This window comes from Stegodyphus dumicola, chromosome X1 (assembly GCF_044657685.1).
Source record: "Stegodyphus dumicola isolate Sdum_Otavi_A_Nest chromosome X1, ASM4465768v1".
NCBI classification, from domain to species: Eukaryota; Metazoa; Arthropoda; class Arachnida; order Araneae; family Eresidae; genus Stegodyphus; species Stegodyphus dumicola.
Genome location: NC_140780.1, coordinates 96,036,259 through 96,048,725, shown reverse-complemented (window position 1 = coordinate 96,048,725; position 12,467 = coordinate 96,036,259). Strand labels below are relative to the sequence as shown.

The 12,467-nt window shown below is 36.0% G+C and overlaps 1 protein-coding gene across 1 annotated transcript in view; it reads left to right on the top strand.

Annotated features, from left to right (window-relative positions):
* Positions 1-12,467, top strand: part of LOC118195076 (degenerin-like protein asic-1) — a 63,692-nt gene that overhangs the window by 29,278 nt on the left and 21,947 nt on the right. The window contains exon 9 of the mRNA XM_035366311.2: positions 10,709-10,766. Coding sequence (XP_035222202.1) covers positions 10,709-10,766 — 58 coding nt within the window. The remainder of the gene's footprint in view (positions 1-10,708; positions 10,767-12,467) is intronic.

Here is a 12,467-nt window from a genome sequence, read left to right as displayed (position 1 = left end):
AAGCTATTGGCTATTTGTATTAAAGATGCACATGTAAAAATATATTAGATTAAAAATTGGTTACTATTTTGATATTTCAAAATATAAGTTATAATACTTTAATTCTAAAATTTAGTGCGAATTAAGGCATGTTTAAGAGAGATACATTTCTTTATGTCTGATTTTATTTCACTTAGTTTCAACCGTAAATTAGGATCCACTTTCAGTTTTGTTCTCCATTTGTTTTTTAAGTATAACATGGAAGAAAATCCTTGTTCACAAAAATAGGTTGTGCAAAAAGGCAATAAACGTTTAATGTCTTTATTTGAAATGCCTTTAAATTCTTTTTTTCGGTTCAGTCAAAAGTTAACAGACGTGTTATTTTCGGAATCTTCAGTAAGATTTCGATCACAGGAAATTTCTATCAATAGTTCTTTTCCTTCACGAGATAAAATTTCAAGTACATTTTAACAAAATGGCTTTCTAATCCAATTTTCCTTTTCATAATCCTCGGGAAAATATATGTTGAAATTGTTTATCGAAGAAAAACTATGATTTTTCAATGGATACTAATTCTTCTTTTATTTTCAAATTTATTTCGGTTAGGAAACTTTCTAAAAGTGGTGAAAAATTTTAAATATTATTATCCAATTCTTTGATTATTGGCTAGAGTTCTTTTGTCATTGTATTTGTTTTATCTCTAATGGTGAACAAATTAACACTTTGTTCGAGTAATCCTAAATTTAATTCATTTAACGTTCCAAAAGTATCAGCTAAATATGTTAAACGCGCTAAGCATAATTCACTGAATAAACATTTCTTCCAATTCAAATTTTGAATCACGGTAGAAAATTTGAATTTCTGATCGAAGTTCAAAAAGACAATTTAAATTTTTCCTCTGGATAACCCCTTTCTTCGGAATGTATGAAAAGCGTTTCATGCCCATCTCTTGAAAAAAAAATCGTAAATATTCTTCAATTTAAAGCTCGGGTTTTTAATAAAATTAACAATTTTCACAGCTTGATTAAAAACGATTTTCATGTTTTCAGGCATTGTTTTGGCTGCTATAGTTTCACGATGAATGGAGCAGTGAGTAAATTTAGTTTCAGGTTCCACATTTTTTATTTGAGAAATAACACCGGAATGTTTTCCTGATAAAGCCGAGCTCCGTCACTGCATACGTCAATGCACTTATTCTAAAGAATATCATTCTCAACCATAAAATTGTCAATAACTTTGAAAATATCATTTGCAGTTGCTCTATCATGAACAAATTCACAAAATTAATACTACACACAAAATATATTCGTTTATCTTCTTCGAAACGTATGTAAACAAATAATTGAACAAAGTTAGTTATATCAGTACTTTCATCCAATTGCAATGCAAAATACTCACTGTGTTTTATAATTTGAATAAGTGTCTCTTTTATGAAATTTGCCATTTCATGAATTCGTCGTAGAAGAAAGTAAATTATAATCACTTTGTCGCTGAGAACACTATTGTGAACACTTGAGCTGTGTGCTAAACACAGATTGGGCAGAACACTGTTGCAAATACTTATACACTTGAACACAGAGCACTTTCATAAACACTTGGGCTGTGTGCTAAACACTGATTGCCCGGAACACTTTTGCTAACACTTGCACAGTATATTATCACAGTATGACATTTGTACACTTTAACACTTCGGCACTATATTAGTGTTGCATTATGCACTACACATTATTCTTGGTGATCGTGCACATAGTTACACTATTTAAGCAATTATTACACAGTTACACTATTAAGCAATTTACACTATTTAAGCAATTAATTACACTATTTAAAAGTCCAAAAGCGGAAGGGATCTAGAATTTTCATAGGGATATCCCCATAGGGTGCTGGCAGCATTAAAATCTCCACCTAATATAACATTTCCAATTGGGTTTTCCTTTAGATAATTCGTGTAATAATGCATCTATGTCCTTACTAGGCGTAAAATAAGCTGAAATAATTAGCAATTTTCCTTCAAGGGTATCAATCAGAATCGAAAGTGCTCAGTTTCTTTCCACAAAAGTGGTGACAAAGGTCCATTGTACACGATTGCAGCCAGATGGTTTAAGGAAAGAAATGTTTTGTTAGAAGATAAAGAGCCAATTAGTAAATTTTTGGACGTAATATCCGGCTCCTGATAAAGACCCACTGTACACCCCAGTTCAAGCTGTATTTGATGAATGTTGCTCGTTGCCGCTATAGATTACATTGTATTCAACTAAGTTCTACTTAAAGGTCCTAATATCTCTATTCCCGGTTCATTTGGCTGATTTGCTGCTTCAATTTCTGTCGATAGGTCGGGCATTTTGTTGAAAATGCCGTGTGAGTGCAATCAAATGTTGTTCCCTTATGCTCGTTTGAAATTAGACAATTTACACAAGATGGTTGTTCTTGGCAATCTGTTATTGGAGCGTCGTGAGATCCAGCACACTGGGCACACTTTGGTTTATTCTGGCACCCTCGGCTAATATGACCTATCTCCTGACAATTATAGCAACGTGTTATACGCACGTAACGCCGATAGGGACAGGACGTGAAGCCAAGAAAAATCCTACCTTGATGACCCAATCTATTAAAGTAATCACGATCCAGACTAATAATCCAATTTTTCCTGGAATCAGGTCTTGAAAGAGGGGTTCTTGGTTTAATTGAGCTGTATTTGATGAATGTTGCTCGTTGCCGCTATAGATTACATTGTATTCAACTAAGTTCTACTTAAAGGTCCTAATATCTCTATTCCCGGTTCATTTGGCTGATTTGCTGCTTCAATTTCTGTCGATAGGTCGGGCATTTTGTTGAAAATGCCGTGTGAGTGCAATCAAATGTTGTTCCCTTATGCTCGTTTTCTCTAATGGCTGGGAGATGTGAATTCAATGCTGAAATTAAATCGTCCGCAGTAAAGTCCGAAGGGACTCCAAATAATATAATCGAGTCACGGAATGGTTTTGGCTCTCGCAGTTTAACTGATCGCGATAGATCTTCTTCACTCGAAATTATCTCTTTAAGTTTTAGTAAATGTTCGCTTGTCTCACACCTAATCAGGAACTCGTTACTGCGAGTTGGACGGATTTGTTTAATTGGAATACCTAACTTAGAAGGTTTAATTGAAGAGGCCAATTTATCTTGTAGAATCTTTGAAGTAATAGATTGGTCAGTTGGAGCTAGTAAGAGTACGTGATCAGTCAATTGTTGTGGACGAGAGGCTTTTTTCTTTTTACGTTGAACTAAGGTAAAAGAAGGATCTGAATCAATTTTAGAATGATCCTCCGAAGTCTGCAGGTCTGATGATGTAACTGGTGGGACTGTAGGCTCCAGAACCGCAGCCACCTTTTGCAGAGAATCAATTTGTCCACGTTAATTTGCAATTAATTGCAATTGATCAGAAATTATATTTAAAGCAAGTTGAAAGGCGTCGAAAAGAGTTTTTTGGTCTCCCTTATTTAACCTATGTTTAGAGCTCTCTGTTCCAATAAGCTTGAACACATCTGAACTTTGGGCTAGGAAATTATGTGCGCGAGTAAGAGATGAATCACAAGGAGGGACACTTTGAGCTTCAGAAGTTACCGATGGAGGAGCTGAAGTCGAAATTTGAGCCATCAGTAACAGTAAAAATGTATATAAGTACAATGAACAATGTAAACATCAAGTATCTGAATACTTTAAGCACTACGCTTCTATTGAAAATAGCTTATCAGCATTAATACTTCCCTTACAGTAAATCGTTTACAGTCAATACAGAATCAATAAGCAGAATGAATTTAGCATAGTAATAATAAAACAGTATTCAATGGGAAAGTGATTGCTGTTATGCAGAATCGAACCAGTGGTATGAATTTTAAACAATTATTATCATTATTATTTTTTAAACTATTAAAAGAAATCAAAATTACAAAAAAGGTAATTAGAAATCAATAGTATTACAAAACCCCAGTTATGGGAGGGGAGAAAAACAAAATTTAAAAGTAAATATTTACTAGGATAAAGACTGGGACTGTCTCATATAATTGCTATGAAGGGAACCAACTTATTTTATGGAATGAAAAACATTATAAAAGAAAAAAATTATTAGATACAAAATCTTATTCAGTTAAAAAAAGAAATATACTTGATAAACAAACTGGGAGCCAAGTTAAATTATAATAATAATAAAAAAAGAATAATTAATCCACACCATTAACACTTAGAAGAAAAGAAATTTAAAAGTTATTTCCCAGGATAACCAATGCAATTAAATAATTGCTTTACTCACAGTAGAACCAAGTTGCGGAAGCACATTACGCTTTGATTATATCCAATTACCACGTGGTTGCTCCACAGGGTGGGTCTTCCTGCACATACAGTAGTTTGACGATAGAACAATTTCGGTTTTATTAAGCTGCCATTTTGAAACTCAGTGCTTACGGACACTCAAGATATTAAAATATCCACTGCTTGTTAAAAGCTAGATGCACACCAGAAATTTTTCTTCCACAGGGAACTGGACACCTCATAAACACATCATAATAAAAATTTTCATTAATTCACCTTTTAATCACACTCAAAAAAGCCAAAAAATACGGAGCTCAAACAAACGCTGCTTCACAATCAATGGACGAGTCCACTCTCCACATAAAAACTATACAGACACAGACACACCGGGTGAAGGACCTCCCACCGAGGTTCTCATTAAACGGAACCCATAAAGAGTTTGAATTATCCAACACCCGTGGGACCTTCGTTCTCGCGGGCGCAACCCCCGCAGTCCCCGTCCGGCTTTTACTAAGCATTGCCAGAACGCTTCGTTGCAAATTTAAAACGCTGTCACCTAGCCTCCGGGCACCACTCCATCGGCAAAACCACATTGTATTAAGGTGCTCTGTCCGCTTTGTCAGTCCCCGCCACGAAAACTGAATGGGGTCAAACCCCCGGGAACTCAGTCGACAATATATACCATGTAGCTCCATCACAGCCGAAGGAACAGACACGACAGTACCAGTACGGTCCCTGCCAAGCCTGAACCAACCTGAGCACAATACTCGGGTTCTAGTCCTGTGAAGATAATTTGTATACCTCCGTGGTTGAGACTGCCTAGGTACAGATCCTAGCCAGTACTTCCCAGGCGTTCGCCTGAGTCAACCCCCGGGGGGGATAAAAACTATACAGTTCGGCTTCTAGCCTTGCTCGATCTTTCACTATGGGGAAGGCTTTTAATAACGATTTTTTGAAATTTTCAAATGTATATGTCTGACCTCCGAATTCCCCTAATAAAAATTTGCCTATATTCTTCCACCATAGCGAGGCCTGTCCTCTTAGTGCAGATGTGGCGATGGCAACTTTTTGTCTTTCAGGCACAGGGTAGAGCTGGAAGTGATTTTCTAGGCCTTCTAGAAATATCGCCACCGAATTTTTTCCGTCGAAATTGGCGTTTGGCTTGATTGACGCTCTCATCGTCTGGACCAGGTATCCAAATCCTTCCAATTGGCTTGCCATTTCTTGTTGTTGTCCAGCAGCTTCCATCCAATTTTCGGCCATTTCAGTTCGACAAGTGTTCGGGCGCCAATGTAATGTTGCGCGCTTCCAACCTGCACGTAACAATAGTGGTGACTGCTGAGAACTGGAAAGTAGACAATGTCTTGAGAAAGGTTTAAATCCCTTTTTATTCAACTTTAGAAATTACAAATGCGCGCTCTTGACGCTCACAAACTACGCCGACCCGGCGGTAAAATAAAAATAAGAAACTAAAAAAAAGAATAGTAACAAGTGACTACGAGGCTCTCTAAACGTAACTAACCACACCGCGTTCTAAGAGACCGCTTATAATTCAGCAAACTTCTGAATATTACGTTGAAAGATTAACAATCTTCCGAGGCAAGCACACAGGCCGAAACGCGTGGTTCTTCAATTTCTAATTAGCCACCTCCACTCTCGTGAAGCAAGAAAGCACGCTTTCGAACTCGTTTCCCTTCTATTTAACTCAGATTACTTCCGCTGACGATTTGAATCCTTGCGCGTTCTACTAAAATTTACATACTCTGGCATTGGCAATTCCAGGGGAAAGTAAGACTTGACAGGAAAGATAGTTTAAACTTAAAATAAATGTTAGTTAAAATAAATATAAACCCTACACAACACATTGAGATTGAAGGTCCATTTCATCTCCATTCCAAGTAATCTCCATCTCCATTTCATCTCCATACTACGATAAATAGCTTTCATTACGTTATCTAGGAACAATTTTCTTTTCTTTTCAATATTCTAAGGGCTTGTCCTGGATCCATCACCTGTGAATCATCACTTTTCCGCTTAGTCAATCCTAGCCATTTTTCCATTTTATAAATCTAGGTTTGTTTTATTATTTTTACACAAATATTCAAATGCACAATATATTATAAGTTCTTCAGAAACATACGACGATGTTCTCAAATCGCTTAAAGAAGAAAGGAATACAGAGCAACAAGAAGACAAAATACCTGCTGTTACAGACAACAAATCGACGTAAAAATGATTCTAATTGAAAAACAGAGCAATATGAGCCCGCAAATGGTGGACCGGAAAAGTGTAGATATGCTAATAAATTGATCAACTCTATGTTATATGGCTTAAAGAATATTTGTGAAAATAAAAACGGATTATTCTGTTCAAGGTCCATAGCCCTTGGCTATGGACCTTGAACAAAGCTCAGATCGCATAAATTTAGGAGTGTTAAAGAAAAAGTTTAAACAAAATGATGGAATATTTAATTTTTGAATTTAGTAGTTAAAAATACTTTGTTTCTTTGCGTACCACTTATTTTTCTCTTGCGTACCACCGGTTGAGAATCGCTGCTTTATACCCTTTAATTTTGTTGAGAAGTAAAAAGCGAAGTATGAACGGAGCTGGAAAAAGTTGTTAGAATGAATCGGAAAAGGAAATCGAAGAAGATTTATATCGAAAGAAGTGTCCAGCTGGCAAAGTAAAGGAATATACTAAAGATGACCGACGATGCATTGGTAAAACTGACAGTGCAGTTTTTAGAACTTAGGGAAGAGGAGTTTATAGCCTAAGGATAGTACTTATCGTTAGAATTTCTGTGATTGTAAATAAACCAAGGAAACAAACAACGTAGTGCTTTCTGTCTGCGATATGAACATTTATGTTTCAATCCAATATCAAATGTGCTCAAGGCCAATGGATATATGAATGTGAAACTGACAATGACGGAAAAAAAAAAAAAAAAGAAAATATATTTCCTGCTCGAAAGAACACGTGGCTTCCCGTCGTGGATGCGAGGACAGTGAAACGAAAATGAAGAACTCTCGAGCAGAAAAACCCAATTAAATAACTTTCTCAACTGTCACGGAAAAGAAACATGTAAGAAATCTCTGAAGAGGGACAAAATTTTCCAGAAACTTTCACAAGAAGGAAAGCTTTATTTTGTAAGCAAGCTAATCCTCCAAAAAACAGACTATTTGTAGCTACTGAAGAGCTCTTCAGCATTCCCTGTGAATTTAAAGAAAAGGAAAAATAATCAGAAGCAAGCTAAAATCTATATATCAAAAATCATAATTCTATTAGTACAGGTCGTAGGACTAAGAGATCGTGGGTTCTATACTCCCTAATAAGATGAACTAATTTAATTTCCAAATGGGCAAAAATTGTAAAGGCTTTTCTTTTATTCTTTTGCCTCACCGGTGACGCATATTCCCCACTTTTAACGCCAACGCCTGAGGGCATTCTTTCCAAACGCGTGAGTTTAAATCTTTATTACATACATGTTCACTGCATCATCATATTTTATGTTCTGGCAAGTTCAGTAGTTCCTGGTAATGGATCATGTACAACTGAAGAGAAAGACGATACCCATTTTATGTATCTGGTATACACTAATGGGAGGCATGTGCAAATGGGAGTACTTCTCCTACAGATGCACTCTCGATCATGGCATATTTATGCGCTTGCACTGCGAACGTACGATGAGGGGAAGTTTCCAATTCAAGCTGACATCTATGATACAGGTCGTGGCAGGAGTATCGAATGTCGGCCATGTCAGAAAAGACTGTGCGCCAGGTACGACTACAATCTGACATTAGACGAGAATTATAATATCGCAAAGCTGTATTGTATGCACTTTTTAAGCTATGCATATTATACAGTACATTTATTTTACATACCACTTACACCTCTTACATTTCATTTAATTTCCCCATTGACGGACAGCTGGTCCAAATAGGTAAGAGCTCACCAGTTTATTAAGTCCTATAGATGGTTCTGGATAAGTTGCTCATCCTGGGCTATATCCCTTAGGAAACTTACAGCAATTACTGGCAGTACATGAAAGTATTGATTCTTACATTGTTTACAGTACGCCTATTGAAGAACATTTAATCTCTAAGTATATAGGGCAGGGGTTCTCAACCAGTGGGTACGCAAGAGAAAAATCGGTGGTACGCAAAGAAGCAAAGTATTTTTAACTATTAAATTCAAAAATGAAAACCCCAACATCCTGATTGAGTTTTTTCGCTGACACTCGTAAATTTACTCGTAGTAGTACTTTGTAGTGGTGGTAATAAATGTTTTCATTTTTGTTTAGATGATACGCATTAGTCAAAAGGTTGAGAACTGCTGATATAGGGAATGAAATATTGTTATTGTTGACTATTGAACTGCGTTATATAAACAATAAAACACATTATGCGACAAACGACCTTTTACAGTAATAATATATTCATTGACAGACAATCATTTACTAATAATAGGCGTACATTGAAAAAGGAACATTAAAACACACTATGAAATCTACAGCTCTAACAGTGATAATATTTACATTGACAATCATTTAGATTCTATATTTCACAAGAAGAAACTCAATTACTTTTGACAATTAAACATTAATATGTTGTTAGTATAATGTAATATGTGAACATTGATATATTGCAAGAAAATAGTAATTCATTACTCCAGAAGTATTTCAGCTAGAGAATTAATGTAGCTTTATATTATTGCTAATGGAAATTGCTAGAATTCCCATATTAACAACAGGAGCATTATGCTTTATTTGCCAAATATTTCTAATGAAATGTAATCTGTAAGATTTAAAGATATAAATAAGTATAACACATTCGACAGTACCTGGCTCCTGTCTTCATGAGATAGAAAGCGCAATATATATGCATTCTTACATTCTTTTTATATCAAAGCGATTGCTATAGGTGTTATTGGCTCACACATGACTGTTACGGTTGGTAAGTTTCCGATCAACACTGGATAGTCAAATACACCGACTTTCGAAAGTTTATCAGGACTACTGTTTCTTCTTATCTGTTTAGCAAACATGTAGGTATCCTGAGTAGAACAGTAACTTTACTTAAAGCTATGTCCTATGCTACTGTAGAAGATATAACAAAGATGAGAAGGGTTTAATTCCCCTTTATTCTCCACAATTTACAGGTGCTCCCGCTAGCGGGATACAAAGACCAGCACTTGTGGTCTGAACGTAACAAAATAAGAACTACAAACTAACTAAATTTAAGTAAGAGCTAAACTTGTAGAGATATTAGAATTTTTTTGGAAGCAAGAGAGATAAAAATAGAAAACCGCCTTCGCCGGGAATCGAACCATGGACCTCTGGAATACCCAGCTGCATAACCACTACATCATGAAGCCACGCTAGGAAAGTGGGAGAAATACTTTTTATACTCCCGTTTTTAAAGGGCGACTGGGATTTTTAGGGGAACCATTCGCCAAATCCTGGGTGTGGAGAGTCATCATCCACAACCCTTTTAGTTCTGGCGCCACTGTAGAGACATTAGGATTTTTTTTGGAAGCAAGAGAAATGAAAAATAGCAAACTGCCTTCGCCGGGAATCGAACCACGGGCCTCTGGACCCCATTCCGCAAATCCGTAAATGCGCTACATAATTTTTTTCACATGTTACTAGACTTAATCATATATGAAACTCGTACACATCACATGATTGGATGCGCTTGTCCCTCACTTCCCTTGTTTGGTAGTAAGACGTGGATCGCAATTGAACCAATCAGCCGCTGCCTCTCGTAGCCACTGAGATGTTCACAAAGCGTCATTAGGAGGGTTCTGACTTGCCGAAATTCTGCAGTTTCTAAGCTCGTATAACAGAAATATGTATGCTGTTCATATTGCTACACTCAGGCAACGGCTTCTTGTCTAACGCCTGCAATCGTGAGCCTTTCCTCATGAATATGAAGTGTCGGACCTCCCACGAGAGCATGATCCCACGATCTTGAAGATATTAAGTTTCTAGGTTTTTTAAAGGTTTAGAAAACCGTTGTCAGTAATTTCTCTAAGATTTGCAACTGATTCCTCATGAAGTGGAAAAGCAGATTCAATTAAAATGTTATAATGTGACAGAGGAAAGCAGCCCTCCACCTCTGCTGTGAGTTTTTACTCGATTTTGATGCAAACTTTGCGGCTATTCTGCACGAGCCCTTTTATACGTCCTTTTTTTGGGGGTAGGAGAGATTGAGGGTGACTGTAAATTCCACACTTTGCTATTGTTGTTAAAATACTTGATACTTCAGGAAATTTAATGATAATTATCATCTGGATATCTTTCTTTGATAATTAAACAAAGACTAATAAATCTTAAAAATCTAGCAAAAAATGAAAGCAAAATGTAACTTCTAATAAATATATATTGTTTACTGAACTTTATTTCCAGATAAAGGATTTCTGTAATTTAATTATTTTCCTTGTCTAGTTCTGAGACCTATGCAACCGTTAAAGAAAACAGAATAATTTCTCGATATGATTCATATGTGAGTATTTTAAGTAATTTTTTTAATTTTATGTAATAATACCATGAATCTTAATATGTCTTTCATATTAATAAAATGTTGTTCGATGCATAACGCTCACCGATGACACAAATTTTGAAGAAGAAAATTTAACAAATTTTGACTACCTTAAAGATTTAGCAAACATGCTTTCGGGCGTACCAGGTCCTAGAGCTTATGAACATCAGTTTGTTATGCAAAAGATGATAACAAAGCGATATTCCCAAGAGCTTTAAAAATGTCTCTTGTGAAAAACATATCCATAAAATTTCTTGAGATACTGCCGTTTTTGCTCATGAAATGAGAAACTTTCTTTTGCCTTTACTTATAGCCTGAAAGTAACATATAAACTTCTGCTAAACATCTACGCTAATTACAAATTATGTGCCTTTTTATTCATGTGTGCTTTTATCACTGTAGGCATTTATTAACGTGACCTTTTATCAGGGTGGGCTTTTAACCTAGTAGGTACTTCTCGTGTGGACACTCTTGACTGTGGGGTTTCTTCTATGGCCAAATAAAAGTCCGCACAACAAAAACCTATAGAAGAAGCCCGTCAGTTACAATTGCCCATATCACAAATACCCACACAAATGAAAGTCAACATGGATGAAAGATCACATTGATAAAACCCCACACTGATAAAATACCACAGCGATATATGGGGTTCTAAGTGTGTAATATTAACTTAAATTCCTTTAGACCTTTTCAGACTAACAAGCGAGTTATCTCTCCACCTATGTAAATAGGACAAAGCCTTGTGAATTTTTTAAAACATTCTTTTTATTAAACTTGAATTTAAACAGAAAATACCACTTACAAGCAGACAAACACCACTGGGTACAATCAAACGTCTGCCACCTGTGAGTCGTGAAATAACATTAGGTTGAATTAAAAAATTAAAAATCTCGTAGGCTGTGACTACACAAATTTAACCTCATTAAGGTGGCTCAGCTCTGATGGCGCGATTTAATGCCGGATAGCAAACGGCTAATGCCTGAATTCATAGGTAACTCTGATATTTTTTAGATAGGGGCAGACAATATGCGCTAAAAACAGTTATGTGTTAGCTATGTAAATCGGAACTCTTTTTATGTCCGCGGACGGTAATTTGTGGCAATAATTTCAGTTTATTTATTGTAGAATTATTTTTGAAAGAAATGAAATGGAGTTAATGCGAGAGCTTAACCGTGCTATGATTTTCTATGATTTTAAAGTGGGGCTAAATTAAAAGCAATTTCTACAATTAGCATATGCAATTTACAAAATTTACACTTACAAAATTTTGTATAGGTTTAAATTCTCTCCTGGATGATAAACGTACAGGAAGTTCTTTGTCAGCTATAGTCATAGAAATTGTGTCGGTTAGTGTTAATCGCTGCACCTACTACATGATACAAGAGAAACGTAAAATTGGATTCGCAGCCAAGCATAAAATTATTCATGGAGATGCATATGAAAAAATTAGTTTGTCGTTGGGTCCTCCGTAATTTGACAGAGCGCTAGAAACCGGAGAGTGTCATATCAGTAACGAAATCCTAAAATTACGTAATGAAGGTGGATCCTCCGTAATTTGACAGAGCGCTAGAAACCGGAGAGTGTCATATCAGTAACGAAATCCTAAAATTACGTAATGAAGGTGGATACTGCATTTGAGCATTAAACCCTTACCAGTGTCACACG